This window comes from Lissotriton vulgaris, chromosome 8 (assembly GCF_964263255.1).
Source record: "Lissotriton vulgaris chromosome 8, aLisVul1.2, whole genome shotgun sequence".
NCBI classification, from domain to species: Eukaryota; Metazoa; Chordata; class Amphibia; order Caudata; family Salamandridae; genus Lissotriton; species Lissotriton vulgaris.
In genome coordinates this window covers 1323719094-1323742548 of record NC_141696.1, presented here as the reverse complement: position 1 = coordinate 1323742548, position 23455 = coordinate 1323719094, and the positions used below count along the sequence as shown (strand labels likewise).

The following is a 23455-nucleotide window of genomic DNA, read 5'->3' as shown; positions in this document are numbered from 1 at the left end:
AAGGGTTTAGAAATGTGGTACCCACTTACACAATGGATCGAAGGTCTTGGACAGTAATTTAACTCCATGTTTTTATTCACTACTTATATGCAAATATTTATATTCTTGTCTTAAGGGTATAGTTACTCGTCATGTTCAGTTATTCGATGTTAGACGATATGATCAATAATATTGTGCAACCATGCCTGTATTTGAGTGGGTGGAGGGCGGGGGGGGGGGCTCCTTAATGTTTTGAAAAATTATGTGCAATAAAAATTGTTTTAAAAAAAAGGAAACCGACACTGTGCATGGCAGTGGGCAAACAGTATGCCCCTTCTTCAAGGTTCCAAACCTACCAGGAAACAGAGAAAAAATAGCCAGACCATATTTGTAGCATGAACAGAGGAAGCATCTTCCCAAGACCTTTTACTAGGAGGGTCCCTTTTCCAATGAATCAAGACTCGAGAATCACAAATTTCTTGAACCTCAAATTCAGGAACATAATTTACCAAAACAGGGGGAGGCCTGGAAAAGAGCGATGGCAAGGATCCAATGAGGTTTCAACTGGGACAAGTGAAATACCGGATGGATCGTCCAATGCAAAGGGAGCTCGACACTTTAGTCCCACATAACACAATGGGAGAGATGGAGGTATTCCACAGCACAGATCAAATATCACAAACAAGTGCAGTGACTGAAGATATAAGGCCATTTTGCTCTATTTCATAGGTATTCTGAATCAGATCCCAAAAAAATACTATCAAGAGATGCCAATTATATTGGAAGAGGAGGCACTCTTTGTGGCATGCTTCATCATTGGCGACCCCATCCCACGCTGGTTAGATAATACTACCAGGGCGGACTCAATTGAGAGGGAATTATTAGATAAAACTAACTGGACAGGAAGGGATCCAGATCAACTAGAAATACCTAAAGGTAAACCCAGGATAATACCTTTGCTACTGGGTACCACCAGTATGTCTAAAATGATACGAGGATGGGTATAGGCATAATGGCCCCACCATGCATCATAAGTCATATGTTTCTGCTTCCCCTAATGTTTTCCAAAACTGGTCAGAAGCATTCTTCAGGGCTAGTTAGGATCCCTACTGCTAAAACTCACACTAAATCTGTCAGTATCAAAGAAACAGGTGGCAGTGATTCCTACCTTGACACCCCAGGACACGCTTCACTAACTTTAGGGAAAGAGAGCTCCATGATCTGGGTGGAGATGGTATCCTCTGTAGTCACACATTTGACAAGCGGCATACCATGTGTAACACCTAAATGCGCTCCTGTAACCCAGCTGCTCGTGAATGCCCTAAAGGATACAGGATTGATAACCTGGTCAATCATGAAAGGGCCATATTATCGAGGCTTGAAAAACTGCCCTAATGAGGTGTAAAATGGAGTGGTCAAACTGGCCTTCAAACAGAAAATGACAATTTAGGACAGCAGAACCCCACCCCCATATTCTGCAACCCTCCCCCCCCAGCCAAACAGGATACCCGAATTAGATTAGCAGATGGTTTGGAAGGGAGTGTTGGAGAGTCTTAGCCACACCAGTAGGTGAATTAGCCATTTCTAACCCTCCAGGAGAAAATTTCTCCCTTTTAGAAGAATAGTGCTTTCTCTGACAAGAATATGCGTCACTTTGGAGGAAGTGGTCATACCTGTGGGTGGCACCTTGCATCCCATTGATCAGGAGTGCCCCTCTGCTCGATGCTAGGGACACTGAATACATGTTGGACAATTGTCAAGCGACTTGGATCTGCAGTCTGAAACAACAAGGAGACGAAGTATTGCCCTGCTGGAACCCTGATCTCCACCAAATGGACTTCACTCGTAAGGACTGTACCTGATACACAATCTGATATTACAGCCATAAGGTCTTTGCCTGGCTTCACAAGGATTAAGGAGTAGACTCCTTACAAGCTACATGTTAACAGAGCCCACCTGCATCATTTCCACCAAGACGTCCCCATCCTCAAGTGCGTCCAGTGGACTTTAAAGGACCTGGCCAGGTGCATTCTGGGAAACTTAGTCCCAACATCCCAGGGACCATCTCCGAGCTGCTAGACCCTTGAATTTGTGTTGTGGACACTTTGGAATCCCAAAAGGAACTTAAGTAAAAAGCTCCATAAGTTGACTAAGTGCATTTTGGGGGTTGTGTCAGAACCCTATAAGGAAAATCAGAGCATCTGAAGCCTTGGCTGGGGCTGTGGACCACTTTCCTGCATGAAGAAACACTTCTGGCAAGAAGTGTAAAAGTGTTACATCACGGGCGGCCTAAACTCTGGACTTTGTTACAGCGTAGCACAACCGTTTTTAATCTTTTGAGCGCTATTTGCTTCTAAGTGCTAGTTTTCCTTTTACCTTTAAAAATTCATCCTCAGGTTCCCTTCATTGCCTTTTTGTCATTTTGGTGTCATTTTAATCATTAAAAGATTTCCTATTGTTATACATTTGTGTTGGATTTTTAATGTGTGTTGTGTCTTATTTACTTAATGTACTGGTGTTTTAAATGCTTTGCATACCTGTCTTCTAAGTTAGGCCTGCCTGCTCATTTCCAGCTACCAAGGGAATCATTTATTGAGTCCTTGACTGGACCTTTAATTGCGATTGTGGCCATTTTACTAGTGTTAGATACCTACTTACCCCATCCTAATGAACTACTTTCTATTACCAAGTATTCCACTTCAAGTTGATCGAATTTGCACTTTCCCAGCTCAGAGTAAAACTGACTTTGACTAGTCGGTGTAATACTTGATTGACATGTTTGTGATGTATAAGGGAGTCTGTTTAATATATCAAGATGCCATCAAGATAGACCACAACAAAGTGATTTATCATGTCAGAGAAAATCTTATCTATTAAATGGTAACGTCCAGCAGAAACGTTTCTTCTAAGGTCCATTACCAGATACTCAAAGTGGCCTAATGGAAACCTAAATGCTGTCTTCCATTCATCTCCCTCCTTGATGTGCAATAGATGGTAGGCCCCACGAATATCTCACTTAGGGACTGATTACAATGGTGGATGGACATCAGTCCGTCCGCGATTTTCTCAGGGAGTGGGAACGCCCACTTTCAAGGCGGCGGTCCCACAGGTCGTATTATGATATGGCCACCACCACCGCAGCCGCAAGTGCCATACTTAACATTGCAGTGGGTGCTGCTGGCTGCAGCAACCGCAGCAATGTTATAAATGCACTTTTTACAATTCCCTGCATGGTGCCTGCCACATGGTGCAGGGAGATGTAGAGGGCGCCATATGTAACCCCAACCCTAAAACCAAAGTGCCTTTGTGAAAGGGGGGACCGCTACAGGCCTCTAAAGTCAATCCCCACCAGCCTTTCCATGGCGGATGACCTGACCTGTTTCCCCTGCCCTGACTCCAAATTGGCTGCAGGAACAATGCAGTGGTAACAAGCCCTTTGATTGAAGGCAGTGAACAGTCTATTTACTTGCAAGTGGGGCTGTGCCCAGTCCCGCCCCCTCAACCTGCCAGCAGATGGCCCATTCAGGCACATCTAATCCCTCTATAGAGTGACTGTCTGGGTGGAATTCACAAAGACTAACTGCCAGTTAAACCCAGTAATTTGACCCAGGGAAGGCAGCAGGCACCTAATGACTAAGGGTAGGAAAATGACAACTTTCTAAAAGTGAAATTTTCAAAATTGTATTTTAAAATTAGGCTTCACCAATAAAGAGAGTGCAACTTTATAGTTACTAAACATGAAATTAATATCTCTCCCGAATAACAAAATCTGCACTTATTTAAATGATTATGGCAACCTAATGTTATCCTACTGGGCAGGTAGGCCTCACAGTAGTGAAAAATGAATTTAGGAGTTTTACACTAGGACATCAGGACATGTAAAACTTAAAAGCATGTATCCAACTTTTTAATTACAATGTACCCCGCCCTATGGGCTACCTAGAGCCTATCTTAGTGGGGACTTCGGTATAAACCAATTTAATCATGTTTAGGGGTGTGAGCAAAAACACTTTAGCACTGGTCAGCAGTGGTTTAGTGCACAGAGTCCTAAGGTCAACAGAAATTAATTTCAGAAGAAAAAGGGAGCTAAGTACCAATAGGCTTTGGGCAAGACCCCTAAGACTTACAGTCTAACATCTAATATATACGGATAACATTCTCTAGACACTATCAAGCCCTAAAAGCTCTATCATGCACATCATGAACATGATCTCTGAATCCTCTACATTTTCAGGGTATCTTATAAACTGGGGAAAATGTGAGGCCATGCCCTTGTTGAGGACAACCACATCTTCCACACTAGAAACACATCAGTTTCAATGGAAGGAGCTGAATCTAAAATATTTAGGGATTCTCTTTAACAACAGTCTGGAATATAAGAGGGAGGATAACCTAAAACCATCTCATCCATAACTCAAATAAGATATGGCCTGATGGTCGGCATTAAACTTTGCTCTATAGGGCAGAGCACTGATAATTAAAATGAACATAGCACCACAACAAAATACATTTTTTGCAATGCTTACCTTAATGATACCCAAATTAATGTTGACAAGATAAAACTATTCTTGTAGGGAGGTAAGAAGCCCATGACTGAACGTGGACAAACTGCAAACTGGCATAGCAAGTGAAGGGCTATGGTTATCAACTTTAGAAATGTTTGAATTTCTATCCGACTGGGCCAACTCCAGTATCTGGTATATGCATCTCCAGAAAACCATTAGATGAACGTCTGAGAGGTTTTGGAGGTCCTAGCACGTTATACTCTGGAGAAAAACAGTGTTTTATATAGGTCCTTCCTGTGTTGTGAGGCACTTGCTCAGCTTGGCAGAAAGCAAATTGTTCTCTTAGGACACCCAGTATGTCATACACATTGGGACTCTTTCGTGGGATAACAGGGAAATTACAATAGGACATAAAGAACCAATATGAGCAGAATTCTGAGGAAAGGGGGTAACCGTGCTGGACCAATTGCTTGTAGAAGGGAGATTGATTTCTTTTATGAAGGCCTGAGACAAGTTTAACCTTACCAAGTCCTATTTGTCGAAAATATCTGCAACTAATACACTGTCTGTAGGAGGTTCTGAACTCCTGTACCATTGGCCTCCCAAAATCTCCAGTACGCCAATACCCAAAAGTGTGGGACACTTTTAAAGGAGCAGTCTCCGGATTACACCAAATCCTTATAGTTGCAACCTATTCCCAGTCACTAGTATTGCATCTTCAACAGTTTGTCAGAAAGGGTGTCGCTAGATTATAGCGAAGAGGATTGGTCGGAACTATTATATGCCTATGACCAGCATCTGATGGAAGCTAGGCTGACATTAGAATATTATAAACTTCTTCAAAGGTGGCACAGGACCTCCTACAGCCTGGCTAGAGCTGGTTTCTCGCCAGATTCCACATGTTGGAGATGTCATCATTAGAGAAGAGACATAGTTCACATAGTTTGGGAATGCCACAAGATGGAACCGTACTAGAAGGACCCTTGAAAAATAATGACTGATGTGACCAGTGCAGAGGGAGAACTAATTGGCCCCCCAGTGATCTTACATGATGTATCACAATACCTGCTGATTACTCCACAGATGAGTAGCTGGTTCGCTACTGCGCTAGCAGTTGATAAAACGGGGACACTGAGACTTTGGAAAATGACACTGATACCCACAGCTGATGACTTGATGCTAGAGTTCTTTCAGGTTGTATCATATGAAGGTATAATATATAAACTAAATGACTGTATGCCTACATTTAAAATGGTGTGGGGGGCATCCCTTCGGAACTGGCACAATGGACTGATGAATCCCCAAAGCGTCTATGCTATGGTTTCATGATACACATGATGTGATCTTCTGAAGATTCTCACAAGTCAAGAGAGCAGCCATTGCTGCTCATAACACAACTTCTGACCTTACTGTAAATGTGGAAAATAGTGAGAGTGGTAGCATGCTACAATGCATGATAAAGGTGCTAAGATAAAGCTTTATTTAGATATGACAAGATAACCTTCGATTTTTATGGGTTGTGGGGGGAAGTAGAGAAAACAAGGGAGAGATAGATGGATATATGAGAACTTAAAGGTAGATGTAAAAATGGACTGTGCATTACTCGTTATGTTGACATGTTACGACTGGTTCTAGTTAGATACTGAACAATATGTGGCCACAGAAATACTGGCTTTGCAAAAGGGATTACAAGATCTGAAACCTTGGGTGGGAGCCTACATGTCTAAGAATCCTGGACTCCCTCCAGGGAAAAGCCATGATAAAACATTTGCAGAAAAGACACCCATATGTAAAAGGGACTCTGTCGCAAGGCAAATGTAATGTTCATATCTTGGTTCTATCAATCCAATTGCAGTCTTGTCTTGAGAGAGAAAACCAGAGAGAGAAACCAATTAAAGTTATGTATAAGAACAAAAATGCACGAGGGACTATTTTACATCTCAATCAATTGCCATTAGGTACCAGATGTACTAACTATCTGGTGGCAAAACGTTGTCGCAATTTGTGACCGTCCTTTTTGCCACCAGAAACAAATTTTGTGAACTAAGCTATACACTAATAAATCAGTTCATTAAATAGTTATTGGGATTCCAATCTACCTAATTACTATTAATTGTATAATCTGATTGGCCACAATCACTGGTATGGTGGCCTGGAAGGGTCAGCCGCCCACCATGTGATTCCTTTTAAATACATTATTTTTTAAAGCACCCTATTTTCCCTCAAGGGAACAGGGATGCTTTTTTTAAATGTTACTTTTAGGAACTTAAAGATTTTTCCAAATTGTTTAAACGGGACGTGATCTAAAGAGGACTTGTCCTCTTTGTGAAAGAATAACGATCCAAGTTTGCGGGTCGATAACTTTTCAATACGTTGAGACCATGATGATTCCAGTCACAAACCACTAATACATATGGTAATAATTCAATATTTGAAAGGGATGCCCAATCCACTGCCATTCCAAATACAGAATTGGTATCCATTCACAAACCCCATTTAGAAGGTCGTAAAGTTTACCAACTCAAAAGTTTTTGCAGTTGCAAACTCAGAATCTGAGTCATTGTGAACGCAAAAATGTGTAATTTATCTGGCCCTAAATAGTTTATCTCATAAATGCATTATACACAGAGAACGATCTTTTTGGTTTCACTGCTACACGGTTTTAGCCAGGACTTGAAATATAAACCAGGCAATTGCTTTTGCCAAGATTTGTCCTTAATGATGCTGTTACAGCGAAATGTGAACATCGCCAGTTACGCAGCCGGACATCAACAGCAGAGCAGCCTTAAACCAGCAGAGGGCTGGCCCTAAAGTCTCTAACTAACATGACTGCTCAAGTTTTAGATCATTCAGGTTCACGTCCTGTCTGCTGCTTATATTGGGTACTCCACACCCCTGAAGATACCAAAATAGTAACTTGGCTCAGATGTTTGGCAATAGAATTGTGCATGATCTGTAAACACTTGTGATGTGCCACATGCAAATTTAGCATAGGTTACTTATGTGGGTCACTAAGTGAAGGACCGAGTGGAAGCTGGCTGCTCATCTGCATAGAGATCTCCTCTGTGACACTGTCTCTGGGCTTTGGTTATAAACTATTATCACGGGCATCTATTAGAACACGTGCACTGTCCTTCATTTTGTTTTTTTCATAACATAGCTACTCAACAGCTGGGTGTGAAGTAAGAGAGAATTACGTATTCATAATAAAATGCCAAAACAATAACAGGCAGCTTCCCAATATCACTGAAGTTAACCGAGACTTAAGTTATACCACTATTATATTCTAATCAAGTGTTGTAGAAAGCCTCTCTCTGTTTCTGGCTGGGCGGTTCCTGTATTCACTGATTCGTGGACAAATTTAGTGCACCACCTTTGAAATAGGGCACAAGTCACAAGTGCTAACATTAAAAAGGAAGAAATAATAATTTTCGAACTTCCACAAATCCTTCGCTATTAGAAAATGCAATGTTATTGTTGCAAGTTTGACAACAGAAGCCTCTAAGTTGTCGAGATGGTTCCAAGTCGCCAGGGACAGGATCATTCTTCTGCTTGGAAAATAAGACTCAAATCTAAAAAATAAGGATAGAAAGAGAACCGGCAGAGCCGCTCTTAATGACCTGAGACCATGAGGAACCATAGCAGTGAAGCCTTTTTTCAGAGCATCCACTGCAAGGGGTCGATGACATCCCACTGCGGGCAATGCTAGGCTCGCGCTCTGACAGGCACGCGCCAGAATAGTCAGCCATTTCACACATGGCGAGCAGGCAAGCAGTCCCAAGCCGGTAATGAAAGATTCAAGCGAGCCAGTGTGCTGGATCTTGTCAGAATGTCTCTTAGTACTGCTCTATTGACTAGAAAGAGTAAATTACTCCCCCAAAGGAATTGGGCCTTCGCTGATGTTCTCCAGAAGGAGATCCTGATCCGTAAAACGTGTAAATTTCAGATGTACAGCCCCAAGTAACACCTTTTGTAATATAAATGATCACTGCAATGCTAATCAAGCAATGTTTTCCTCGAAGAACAAAATCACTTTAGCTCTTTCTGACAGAAGGCCTAGCTGCTCTATGCTACGCAAGTCTCCTTGATGGGAATAATGCGAGTGGGTAATCAGGGCAGCGGGGAGATAAATGCATGTAGGAGCAATAAAATTGAAAAAGAGCAGTGGAATTAAAATAGGTTCTTTCTATCTGATTTGGAGCCTATTTGATATAGATTAGGTATGACATACTCATGGCATATACTGGCGTTTTAGGGAGCAAATCAGATGTACTCCTGGCTAACTCCTGGAATTGAGAAGTAGGCCAGGACTACCACAAGACTAAGGGATCCAAAACAAAACAGTCAAAACGTTAATTCATAGGTTTTCCGACTGCTAAGGAGTGTTTTGAAATGTCAAAAGATACTCTGCAAACAGTAAAAGTCTTTTATACTCATGTAGGTGGGTGCAGAATTGAGTAGACAGTGGTCAAGAGGAGCACTACAAGCTCCCCTCCATACCTTCCCTTCCAAATGAAACTTCTTTTAAACAAGCAAGTGGTCCACTAAGGAGGGAATTAGAAATGTCCACCAGGAATGAAGATGGACGTAGGCATGGAAGTGGGTTACCTTTAGTGGGCCTCCACCACTGTATTTTCCACAGGGGCAGCAGAATGTCTTATGCCAAATCAGCACTCATTAAACTTCTATTGCCTGGGAGGTTTAGCAACCTCCTGGGATCCACATTTTCCAATGCGACTGAGGAGTACTTTAGTTTCTTCAGAAAACAAAGCTCAGGTCAAAACACCAGTCAGAGTGCAAGATGAACATGCTAGATGGCCAAATAAACTTCATACATCAGCCCCCAAGTCACAGAAAAATCTTTCAGAATTGAAAGTCCGTGATTTTTATAAGTGTTTGAAGAAAACACTAATCAAAGGCCCAAACTGCAAAAATCACCCCAGCTCTGTCATACTGATTCTGTAGGAGTTTTGGAACATAATTCCTTTTCAGATATGCAACAAACAACACATGCTAATAAAAAATACTTTACAAATACTGAAATCAAAACAAAATGTATCTTTAGAGATACGGTGTGTTAAATTAAAGGTTGCAGATAAATCCATTAAAATGATTTTAATCTGCACATTAAATCATTTCTTTTTTATTAGATCCCTTCAAAAACCCCTATATCTTTGATCATCCTATACAGTGTCCTTAAAAATATACTAATGATTTTCACTTCCAAATATTTCCTAAACAAGTATATAGCTATTATTATAAATAAATATATTAGAGTATGATAAGTAAAGTGTTCTGCCAGGGGTGTGGATGCTTCCTTACTAAAGGGGCTTTTTCCACCAAGGGAAAAGTTCTCGGCAGAAAACCTCTTATGCAAAATGCGCTTTTAGAAAGTCAGTGCTGTATGTCACCCAATAACAAAGTGGAAAATTACTCAAACTGTAGAGAGGTGGTACATTGTTAGTACCTATATTTCTATTATATTTCAAATGCTGTTTTTTTCTGCCCAAAGCAAGTCATAGAGCTTGATAAAACGGGGGCCTGTCGATAAATGTCCTAAAAATCCACATAACGATTATGTGTTAAGTAGAAAAAGGCAGTTGAAGAGGCCACCAGAACTAATCTGGGTCCCACTGCCAAAGGACACATACAAAGATGGGCTATAAAAAGGTGAGGTATCAGAATAAAGCACTATTAATGGAGACGAGGTGCTCTTGATGTAAGAATGGAGAGTTTCTGGTAAGCAACACTCTTGATGGAAATTAACCTAAACCACACAGTATGTGAAATACATTACAGACAATATACACTGTCCATGGATAGATGAAACTAAGCTCTAGTGATCCTCTCGATGTTAGCACTGCTTCACACAAAATTCTTATTGACCTGCTTTTCCAACTGGGCCTTCGTGATTCGTCCAGGCATGTTTCAACTTTCTTGCTAATCGATGCAAAGCCATCCAACTTCCTACTTTTCACTATTCCTTCCAGCCTGTAACACGTGGAGTTCAATAGCTTTGAGCCCTACTCTCTTCAACTTTTACATGTTCCCCTATGCCTTGCTTATAGGATCTTCAGGGTTCTGATTCATTGTATATTCAAATGACAGCCAGATAGCAGTCATCTTCAAGGGTAATTTAGTTGAGTTTCAGTCCAACTTCTGTGACTGTCTGCTAGCAGTATGCGTCAGGATGAGTGCTAAGTCTTTACAACTAAATGGGGACAAGACAGAGGCACTTGTCCTCAACAATGACCCTAACATCTGGAGATCAGTCTGGCTGCTGACAGAGCTAAGCCCAGTACTCACTCCCACAGCCCAGATTCTAGGGGTCATGTTTGGCTCATCTCTCTCATTTAAGAATGATGTGAATCAAATGACAGCAGCATGCTTTTCTAGTTTCAGCATCCTAGGAAGGATTGTTCCATTCTCCAGACCAATGTAGACCAGCGAGTTGTCCGATCCCTCACAGTTTCTCATACATACTTGTGCAACTCCCTTCTCCTTGGTGCTCCTAACTGTATCCTGTAGAGTCTTACATTAGTCCAAAACTCTGCTCAATGTCTTATTTTCGATCACCCAACTAGGTCCTCTGTTTCCAATCCCCTTGACCTACTTCATTGACTTGCTGTCTCAAAAGACATCCTTTTTAAAACTATCTGCATTTGTCAACATGCTCTACTCAAGATGGTCCCATCCTATTTGTGGGACAGGCTCATCCCCTACACTCCTACTAGGACATTATGATATATTCATTATTTTTACTTTAATGTCTATCTCTCGAGCCAGCTTGGGATGCAGATCTTTTTTCCTATGTGGCTGCCAAAACTGGAACGGCCTACCTGCCTTGCAATGTTCCATACTGGTCATTTGGTCTTCCATTGCCAACTTACAAGTTTGAACCTTCGTGCTTTCTCGACAGCCACAGATGTAAAATATAGAGTCTATGCCATTCGCTCAGTGCTAGGGGTAACAGTGCACTTAAGAAATGTCTAAATACATGTATAAATATATAAAAACATAAATGTGGAAATAAACATTCCAGGAATGCTAGCGCTAGGCGAACAATGCCCACACGACAATGCGGAGTAAAATGGCAGCTAAAACTAGGATATGACCTGCACTAGTGTAATGGCTAAAAGGCAGTTTGCCAGTATGCCCAAGCACAGAAACATCGAGAACATTAAAACATCTGATCAGGAAAGAGTAGCTCTTCAGTTCAGTGCATGCATGAACAGCATTGCTCAATGGATAAATCTGAACTTCTTAAAGCTTAACTCTGACAAAACAGAGGTGCTCTTGTTTGGCAACAATTACACTTTCCGGAACAGCACCTGGTGGCTGCCAAATATAGGACCCTTACCAGTTCCGGTATTGAAGGCCAGGATTCTGGGTGTTATGTTTGACAACAGACTAACTCTTATTGAACACTCAAATCAGGTAATCTCTTCCTGTTTTCTCATGTTGAAGATAAAAAAAAAAATCCTACCATATCTTCCACTTGAGTTGAGAAAAGCAGTAATCTCAGCAGTTGCTATTTCAAAAACTGATTCCTGCAATGCATTATTTGTCTAATCTCAAACACGAGTCCTCAATAAACTTCTGACTCTACAGAATGCGGCTGCCAGAGTCTTATTAAATCTTCCCAGGTTTTGCTCTATGTCAAACTCTATTAGGGAACTTCATTGGCTCCCCGTCTGGGCACACATCCAGTTTTGATGCTCTGTTGGGTCCATAGGGGACTTTACCAAGAAGGTCCATCTTTTTTTTCAGGACATTTTTAAGTGGTACTCCCCCTCCTACACCTTGCAGTCAAGTACGACCAAGAAAGTACAAGTACTGAGAATAAGGAAATCTCACTTGGGTGGGAGAAAGTTTTCCTACTCTACCTCTAAAGAGTGGAACGTGTTTCCTTACCAGTTGAGATCCCCATACAACTTTTAAAATTTAGGAAGGTCTTAAAAACCTGGCTTTTTAGATTCACAGTCTAATTTTATATTTTTTATTCTAGTGGCTTTAACTATTATATTTTTCACTTCACATCTCCATTCTTGTGGTCAGGATTTTTAGGATACTAGCGCAAGATGCCCTTTGGTATTAGCTCTCTCTATAAAACCACATAACATAATGTAACATAACATAGCAGGGGGAGGGATGACGCAATTGGGGAGTCAGTTCTTTGTTTTTTGTGGATTAATAGAGGAAGTTTTAAAAAAACAATACTCTAAAAATTACTGAAACTGCTTACAGTCTACAAGTGCCTAACCAAGGGCATTGGGTTATACTTCTAAGAGAAATGTGCATTGAAACAGGAAACAGAGCGTGAAGGCAGAGACCTGCAAAGATATGTTTATTATGTAAACTCAAACAAATAAATGTGTGGGAAGGAGTGGGTGTATGGTATGACAGCTAGGATAAGAGGATTGTGACGAGGTGAATGGCACACTGAAATGCAAAGGAAGGTTATTGCAGTCTTGCTCGAAATGTTAAAAAGCCTGCTGTCTTGCGTGTTCTTTACAAGCGTTTTGCTTTTTCAGCCTGGAAATCCAATTGTTCCTACTAGTGAGCCTGGCACCAAAAGACATCAGGTAAATTGAATGCAAAGGCAAAAATGTGAGATTTTCAAAAATGGAATTATTTGCATGACATTTTGAAGGGATTTCTGGCAGGAAGTAGAATTAATGCAGTTCTTTCAGGACACTGGAGATGTGGTCATGCCTGCTTTGGTTGCTGCTGCATGAAAAACTGTGTTGATTGGTTTAAATGAGGACTTTTTGAAGTTAGGTACTACAGTGTTGCCTCCATCGATGTGTGGTAAGATAAAACCCTGGAGATAGGCTTAATTTTTCATAGTAATATAGGTTAGAACCAAGCCCTATTTGTATACGGTTGTTAAATGATAGGGAGGGGTCAATGGTAATTCACAGATATTTGGTGCGGGATAAAAGGCAAGTCGACAAGGCCACCAAGTTGACATTATTGAGCTACTCCTGAATGAGAGGATTAGTGGTTCCTCTGTTCATGAGACAACCTAGTCTACCTTGGGTTTGTACTTCAAATATATTGTAGAGATATTCAGGGTTGAATTTGGTCTAGGCAGGGTCTTGCTCAGAGGATAGTATTAGGTGACAACATGTAGGTCTTCTTTATGATTGGTCACTTAATTCTAATGGGAATTATAAAGTCCCTAGGAATACCACAGATCTGTCAACTTTAACCAGCTGCTGAAATGTTGGGTGAAAGTCTGTGGTAAAATGAAGAATTACCAGGGCAATTTGTCCCAGAATTATTGATTCCCCAGATAGCTTTTCATTTCTTAGTTAACCTTCAGTGTTCAACTCGTAATTGGCTGGATTTTTCCAGCCCAAGGAGTATCCAGTCCCCAATATTGGGAATGGTTGAATACCTGCCCTTTTTGTGGCTCAGACATAATGAGAAATATAAGTGGATGTCATCAGCATTTTGTTTTAAAGCAATATATTTCCTGGGGGACGTTTTCTCTCACTAGCTCTAAGTAGAGGCTGAATACTGCAGAAGCAAAACTATAATCCTGTGGAATTCACGTGAAATGCCACCTAAAACACAATCAAATGTTCAGAGGTAGCCAAGTTCTTGAAAAGTTCCAAAGACAGAGACGTGTGAAAAAATTCGAACCACTGGCAAAGTTATACTGTACTGTTTGTATAGCTATGAAAAGTGCATTCTCACATTAAAAATGCATATGTGTTATTGTGACACAACCACCGTCCTAACAAATGGTGTGTTGGAGCAAGGCAGATACATGATTTACTCAATGATCTGGATTTGTATTTTTCAGAGTAAATGAGCACATTCAGGAAGTCTCACATTCTCTGATCAATGAGAGCAACGCATCGTGGATTAATTAAAAATACTTTTATAGATAAAGAGTGTCTGGTAGTGCCACAAGTGCTTATCGAATATTAGCCAAAATACATTACTATACATACAATCTACCTGGATGAAGTTAATGTCTTATTTCTCTCCTGGTTCACAGTATAAAGGCATTCTTATTCATCAAGCATAAGGAGAAAACGAGCATTGAGAAATATGTATTTTTATGATGCAATGTGTTATTTCAGTTCTTCTAAATGATTCTATATCTTAATCTGAATGAATGTATCAATATTGCTTGAGGGAATCTAAAGGGACAATTGCTGGGATGAACAATACAGGTGAATTATGGCATTCACCTGTGAGAATCTATTAATTAAAATCTATATTTACTTTCAAACTACTTAGTTCTCGCCGTTGAATCTCCTTTTGGCAGAGTAAGGCACACAGAGGTATTCTGCACACGCTTGCATTCCAGTGGTATATGGCACTGTAAACATTTCTTTTTTAGGCCAAGAGTATTAAAATTAGATGCATGAAAAGTTTTTTCTCGACAGGTGAAGTTTTGTGAAGTTTCCGATGTTTGCCTTTTGTGAAGGTTACAATATTTCTACATTTAACTTAGTTTTCATCTAAGAAAAAAATAATTTTACATTGTGAGATATTACCTACTTTAATTGCACCAACTTTTATTAGAAACGATCTATGCGCAATTATACATTTTTGTGGATTGTTTCTCTTCAAATTTACATTTGTGTGAAATTGGCATGCTGCCTCCATGAAGAGAAGCATGATGACCTCCTGCAGTCCTCCTTGTGTTTCACCCTAGGGAACTGCTATGAATGCTGGTGCTGTCCTGCACATTTGATCCCCCAGGGCTCCTGACAGACTTCTCATTGACCTGTGAGTGGGCTCTTATAACTGTGCGGGTGGTAGGTTTTCGCTGGTCCTGATTGCAGCCATGCCTGCCAAATGCCTGTGTTGACTGTGTCGCCACTAGTCGCACCAAGTGGGAAGGCAGAGTCGCATACACAGGACATCAGGCGAGGACGTTGCAATGAGTTCCACCCACAACAAGAAAAGTAAATCGAATACGGCCCCATGCGGGCTTAGGACTGAGACTGTGGGCCTAATATCTAACCACAGAGAAAGTGGGTATTATTAAGAGACTGACCTGCAGTTCATGGACACAGTAACCTGCTTGCACTTCCCGCTGTGAGCCGTCACCTAGTATTTGCCTAAGCCTTAATGCATTTCTTTTACCTTACCTGGAGCCCCTTGTTATAACCTTGCAGAATCTATTTGTGCTTTATTACATCATTAGTGTACTAAAGCACTTTTCTGTCTTTAAAAAAGGTTAATCACTGTGTGGACAATCATCATTAAGTTCTATTGTGTGAGTATCGAGTTCCGAGTTTCTACTTCTGTACTAGCTCCCTAGGAAGCCTTAGGGCCTTACTACGACTACTGTGTTTCAACTGCCCTATTACGACTTGGGGGGTTGGACCGCCACAGGACAGCTGCAACTGCCAAGGACCAATGATCTCACGCCAGTTGCACAGTGGTCAGAGGTAGCAATATGCTGGCGGTGCTGCTGCGGCGCCGCCAAGGATATTACGAGTTGCCTCACAGATATAATTTCCGTGGCAGTGAGCCAGCCATGTAAAGAATCGCAGAGAGGCAACTCAGGTTGCCTTTGGGCCTAGGAATGTATGCAGGGGACACATAATGTGCCCCCTGTAGTTTTGCATCCCCTGTTCCTGCACCGAATGAAATGCACAACATTGTGCATTTCTTTCCGTGCAGAAACAGGCTGCAGCGGTCTCATGGCGGTGCATGTCTAAGCCACACCTATGGGCCTTAGATACACACCATAGTGGGTATGCCACAGAAGGACGGCCCTAACAGAATTAACTCCTAATTCGTGGGATGTTTTGACTACGAATGTCCCGGTCTTGCAGCAGGTGCTGGCGTGACAGCCTAGTGCAAGATCAGCAAACTCATAATATGGACATAACGGGCACATGCATCATTGTCAATTGCATTCGCAAACGGTGCAAATCGCAATTTTCGGCCGTTTGCGAATGCAATTGACAAAACTGGGATGCATCATGTTTTTTGCAATTTTAGAAATCGCAATCATGTTGCGATTTTTAAAATTGTAATTGCATTTAAGAAATCGCAATTTGAGATTTCTTAAATGCAATTCATGAACATTTTAAATTTGCGAATTCGCAAATAGGGAGAGGTAAATTACCATGAAGGTGACCTTCATGGTAATTTGCGAAAACTTTCAAAAATGCACAAAAGTGCATTTTTTAAAGTTTCATTTTACACACACACATGCCCTTGGGGAATGTGTGTGTGAAAAATGCACTTAAAGTTATATTTCAGGGGTGCAGGGGGGGTCCTTTGCTCCCCCCCTGCACCCTTGAAATTGCATTCGCAAATTGCGATTCGCAAATTGCTAATCGCAAATTGAGAATGACTTCCCATTGATGCCTTTAGGCCTCTTGGCCCATGGGAATCAATGGGAAGGGATTCCTTAATAGCGATTCGCAAATTGTGAATCGCAATTAAGGAATTTTTAGAAATCGCAAAAAAATTGTGATTTCTTGATGCATAGCCTTTTACGATTATTTAATTGTGATTCCTTAATTTTTGCAATTAAGAAATCGCAAATGGCAACAATGATGCATGTGGCCGTAAGGGCAAGATGTACAACCTGCAAAATAGCGCATCGCAAATTGAGAGTCATTTGCGACTCGCAATTTGCGAGGCGCTATTTTGCATGTACAACAGTGTGTTTAACACTGTTTGCGATTCTCAATGGGGTCGCAAATTGCGAGGCTCATCAATATTAATGAGAATTTCGCAATTTGCGAGCCCATTGGGAATGACAGGCCCTCCCAGGTATGGTGGCCTGCTAGGCTCAGCAGAATACCATGTCTGGGACTGCATTTAAAAAAGAAAAATGAAACTTTTCAGTTTTATTTATTAAGGGCAGGCAGTGGTCTCTGGGACCACTGCCTGCTCTTAAAAACATGCAGCCTGATTCATCATAGACCCGTTTTAAGAGTCTATAATAGCGATTCATAAGGAATCGCTATTACAAACTCGCAAAACTGGATTCATGTAGGAATCGCAAAAAGATTGGCGATTCCTACACAATCCTTATTTGCGATTAGCAAATTGCTAATCGCAAATAAAGAATAACTCCCAAATCATTCCCATGGGCCAAAAGGCCCATAGGAATGAATGGGGAGTATTCCTTATTTGCGATTAGCAATTAGCTAATCGCAAATAAGATAGCGATTTAAAGGGTGCCAGGGGTGTCCAAAGGACACCCTGTAGCACCCCTTAAATGCAAATTGAAACAGGTGTTGCACACACACATGTCCAAAGGACATGTGTGTGTGCAACATGTAACTTAGAAAAATGCTTTTTAAAGCATTTTTCTGAATTTTCGCTATTTACCACGAGGTTTGACCTCGCGGTAAATAGCGGGCCGAAATTGCAATTTTTTAATGGATGATGAATTGCATTTAAGCAATCTCAAATAGAGATTCCTTAAATGTAATTCCTCGCAAAATTGCGACATCGCTATTACCGATTTTTGCATTTGGGATGACGAATCCCAAATGCAAAAATAGAGCTCACAAAGGCCCTTTGCGAGCCGATTTCGGCTTGATGAATCAGGCTGATATTTTCCAACATACTCACAAACAGGAAGGGGTCCTCTGGGGACCCCTTCCCCTTCGCGAGTGGTTTACCACCTACTTGAATTAGGTGGTAAACTGCAAGTGTTTTGAGGCCGCAAATGCGTTCGCTAAAACTGATACATAGCACGTTGACTCGCTATCAGGAAGGGATGCCCCTTCCTAATAGCGAGAGTCGCAAATGCTATTTTGCGAGTCAGTGACTCGTAAAATAGCATTTGTACATGCTATTACCCTTTTTTTGCAGCCGAAAACGGGAGATTCTCCCATTTGCTGCCGCAAAAAAGGGTCATATATGTGGCCCTTAGACTGCTGATTTCACTGCGCTGAGAATCAGATGCTGAAATGCAGTACTTGGTGCACAGGTTTTTAATACTGAGTAGAGCAGATCCAGGGGCATCAGTGGTAAATCGCCACAACCATATTGGTTATGGCCCAGTGACCCATACGCGCCTAGGGCCCCTAAAACAGTTCAAACAACATAACATTTATTATTATAACTCCCTATTTGCTCACTGAATGTCTATAAATTGTAATCTATCCCATCGTTTTTTGCAACTGCACGGTGTTTTACACATTAAAACAATACTTTTTCTACATTTAAAATGTATGTGAGTGAAATACCTTGAGAATTAGTTCTCTATCCCTCTCTGTCTACCATTCTCTTTTTTGTTTTTTGCTCACTGGTGTATAGACTGTTAGAAACAGAGTTTATCCTGTAACAGAGTTTATCATATTCATTTTCACCTATTAATCAACCTATTTGATCTAATAAATGCAGTTTATAATAGCAGGAATGTTAAAATTGTGTACAAAATCAGAAGTACCTCGTGGTATTTCTTAACCGTTTTTCCTGAGGTGCATGTGCAGGTTCGCCAGTTGGCCGAGCCGCAGCCACAGTTCCCCCCACAGCGCTGGACGAGGAGACATCGAGGGAAGAACACAGCAGTTGTCAATTTCAACTCCTCTCTTAAATTAACCGATTGATTCCTCGGAGTGCAGCTGTAACGTTTGACGTCATCGTTCAGCCTGTCCAGGTCCACTACAATACAAAACAACTGTTGAGTTTTCACTGTGTAATTAGGAACTCTAATACAAACGAGAAGAGATTACATTTTGTTATCTGCAGGATTAAAACATTTGCAATGGTTAAATGCTTTTTCACTGAAGGCAGGAGGAGAGGGAACCCACCATACCTCACTGAGGGGCATATTATCAAGAGCAAAATCGCGTCTTTTCCGGCGTTATGCGCCGGAAAAGCGGTGATTTTTACAACTCACAATTTAAAAGGACTCACGATCATGCTTTGGCGCGCATTTCCTTGGGTCAGGGTCCTTTTTGACCCTACTTTGCATGTCAGCGATCTACATCGCTAATGACAAGCAAAGTAGGCGTTCCCAACCTAATCAGCATGGATTCCGTCAAAAACACAACATCGCCCTATTATTGAGGTGGGTCAGGGGATCACCAAAGCCGCGCTAACCACATTTTGCGCCAGATTTTAACCCCTGAAGAAAACCTGACTTAGCCATCCTGCCAATGGAAGGTGGATTGTCAGGCTGAGTCCACCAGGGCGTATCAACAAGGATTTCGCCATTGGTGAGTTTATATCGCTGGATTTCCAGCGATATTCAAGCATTTTGCCGCTATCACTGTATTTTAAATCACTAATAGGCAAAGCGTTGTTAATACACCACTGTCATGGAGATGAAATTCAGCGATAATTAGTGCTACGTGTTGATAATATGCCCCTCAGTTAGGAGCACAATTCCAATGTACAACAGGCAGTGCAGGCTGATCCCTGCCCACCACTACACACAGATGTCTTATGAATAGTGAATTCCAAAATCAGATCCATTAAAGGATGCAGTGGAAACAGAAGATATGGTGACACCATGCATCTTGCTTCAGTTAAATATCTAACCATGAGATTTCTTTCTGTGACTATTTGCATTACGCATTTCCTCCTTCTGCTGCTCATCTCACTGTATGATAACATTAGCAATTATGAGAATTTGTAGTGCAAAACAAATGCATTCAAATAAAAGTCCTATAAACTTTAAACAATATTTGGAAATATCAACAGTGCCCTGCAAAGCAAATCTTTCAACCCAGAAGATTTCAGCACCGTTGGCAGCCTCCCAAAACCATAGGAATAATCCACATTTCTGATAAGGATTTGAGGGTGAATGGGTGAATCAGTGAATGCATAGATGTATGAATGAATGAGTGCATGGAAATATAGATACACCTATGGATGACTAGTTGAAATCATGAGTGAATTGATGAACAACTGCAAGTATCCTTCCTCAGTGTTATGTGGTGCTCTTCAACGAATCATTCTGACTCTAACATTGTTGAATCTGCATTTGGAAACACTTAGAATTACATTCTGATGGAGAAGGCAAGTGTACGATACAACAATTTGCTGAATCTGCACTCTGATAAACTGTCTGATAAAAATCCATAAGTGGAAGTCCTGTATCTTTCTGGGACTAAACGCAGAACAACTGAATTTATACTCCTTCACCAGCAAAATGATAAAAACATATATAAAGGCTGGTTGTCTGAATTGTAAATAGCAGGATTCACTCCCACATTCAGCGCCAAAGAATATTGTTTTGCTTTTGGTTCTACTATTACTTAACGATGTCATATGGCATTGAACCTTTATTTTTCATTTGTTGGTCTTCTGTGTTATTGCACTTGCTTGCATTTGTTATCTCTCACACTGATTCACAATGATTATCAGGTATGCCACCGTAATGGGAGTGACAAATGGCAATCTGAATCACTTGAAAGTGATTCTGTACTAAGGTAAAAGAAAATTTGCTCACATTATTCCTGTTTACGAAAATAAATTTGGTTCCCTCTAGAAATAAGAATCAAAGGCAAGATATATATATATATATATATATATATATATATATATATATATATATATATATATATATATATATATATATATATATATATATATTACCTACTGGCTATCGCCAGTAGGTATATATAGTTAGGATTAAGTCCCTATGGGATTTCTGAAAATTCTATGTCTAATAACTTTTGCGTTTGTGGACGGAATCGGCTGAAATTTTCAGGAAAATGGCACATTTTGTTTCTGAGCAGCCCCTGAAAATTTGGTGGGGTTTCGTCAAGGGGGGCTGAGAAAAAAGGGGGGTCCCAAAACGCGTTTTTTGCATTGAGTTTTCCATAGGGCGGTTGGACTCACTTTTAGCTCGAACGGCTGAATGGATTTGCACGAAACTTGGCAAAATTGTAGGGACTGTTAGCCCGATGTGCCTTTGCTAGGTCTCGATATATGTGCTTCAGTGGATTTTTAGAAATTAACGTTTAAATCAAGATATATATCTGTAACAGCGCTCCGGGCAGCGATCCGGTCCGCTTACTTTTCGCTTATCGGAACATTGCGCGCAGAAAGCTGATTGGCTCTCCGGTGTCTGTCAACATTCTAAACAGTCCGGAGCGGCCGCCATCTTGTCTCTCGGTAGGATCGAGAGAGAAGAAGAGGTGAAAAACGAAAGGGGAATTTAATGAAAGGGGGCAAGGTATCCCCCTCTTGACCCCCTAGGAATGTTGTTGGGGTTATTAAAGGGTCCCGTGGGGAAAATAAAAAAAAAATGATTTTTCACGGTAGAAGCGCTTCACGGGCCGCGAACTGGGCCGCAAACTGGTAGCGAAACGGGAATTCGCCATTTTGTGCTTCGTTAATTAAATTATTAGGTATAAGGGGGTGCGGGAGACGTATCCTAATCCCCTATGTTTCCTGAGGGTGGCTGAGGAGGCTGATATATGTTGATACATCTCTTCCAGCGGCTGTGCGTGAGCTTTTTTTTTTTTTTGCTGCGTGACAGTCCGGAGCGGCCGCCATCTTGTCTCTCGGTAGGATCGAGAGAGAAGAAGAGGTGAAAAACGAAAGGGGAATTTAATGAAAGGGGGCAAGGTATCCCCCTCTTGACCCCCTAGGAATGTTGTTGGGGTTATTAAAGGGTCCCGTGGGGAAAATAAAAAAAAAATGATTTTTCACGGTAGAAGCGCTTCACGGGCCGCGAACTGGGCCGCAAACTGGTAGCGAAACGGGAATTCGCCATTTTGTGCTTCGTTAATTAAATTACTAGGTATAAGTGGGTGCGGGAGACGTATCCTAATCCCCTATGTTTCCTGAGGGTGGCTGAGGAGGCTGATATATGTTGATACATCTCTTCCAGCGGCTGCGCCATCTTGCCTTTTTTCCAATGCCACAATTTTGTCGTGCACGGCAGCCATTTTAGATGCCAGGCTGGTCCCAGGCTATCACCTACCCCTGCGGATGTAGTTTATGGCCCCAGCTGTAGAGAATTCAGACATGCCAACCCTCCCGATTCAGGCGTGTGACTACTGATTTCAGTGCTAGTCTCCCGCCTCCCGATTTCTGCAAGCAAAAACACGGGGGCATATTACGAACAACTAGCGATAATTTTTGTCTCTAACTTGTTTAGAGACAAAAATTATCGCCGCACATCGGCGATTTTTATCGCAGATAAACCTTGCTATTATCGCAGAAAAGTCAGCGATATTCATGTATTATCGAGCAAATGCTCTTAGCCATGTTATCCACCTCCCATTGGATAACATGGCTAAGAACTGCTCAGGGCAGGTGTTAGATTTTGGAGATATTCGCGCTTAGCGCGAATATCTCCAAAAGTTGGTAATAGAAGGTAGCGATGTTAGGGACTGTTTCCAGTCACTAACATCTTGGCACGCCACTTAGCATGTCATTAGTGATAAGTATCACTGACATGCAAAGCGGGGCCCAAGATGGTCGCTATCTCCTTTTAGCTGTCACTAACTGGTGTTAGCGACAGCTTGGTAATAGGGAGATAATTTTATCTCCGCTTTCAAGGCTTTTAAAGCCAAAAAAGCGGAGGTAAACCCCCTTGATAATATGCCCCACGATTCCTTGGGGGTTTCAGCTGACAGGGCTTGGTATTGTGTTACATGGTAATTTTTCCAGGAAACGTCAGAGGGTCGATGCAGGGGTTCTAGAAGAGGTGATAAACCATTTAAGCCTCATGAACAAGCGCATGGTCTTTTAAAGATTTGTGAAGTACTCGGAGCGGCGGTGTGTGTGTGTGCCCCCTTTCAGGAGCGGGCGGGGGGGCACTGCCAGCAACTTGCCAGGTCAGGTAGTGTTCAACACGTGCATCACCCTTTCTCTGCTTGCTATTGCGCTCCATGCTTCGGAAAGGTAAGAAAAAGAACGTGCATTTGAGTTTGAAATGTCCGATCCTGCAGCAGCACACTTCCAAAGCCCACACATGACAATAACCCGATTCAAGGCCCCATTCACCCGTTTTTAAAAAAATAGATAACACTCCAACAAAGTAAGGTTATAAAACTTTATTA

At 41.5% G+C, this 23455-nt stretch overlaps 1 protein-coding gene across 1 annotated transcript in view; it reads right to left on the bottom strand.

Annotated features, from left to right (window-relative positions):
- Positions 1–23455, bottom strand: part of PDGFD (platelet derived growth factor D) — a 1094719-nt gene that overhangs the window by 109609 nt on the left and 961655 nt on the right. The window contains exon 6 of the mRNA XM_086935262.1: positions 18880–19094. Within this exon, the coding sequence (XP_086791388.1) occupies positions 18880–19094 (215 nt within the window). The remainder of the gene's footprint in view (positions 1–18879; positions 19095–23455) is intronic.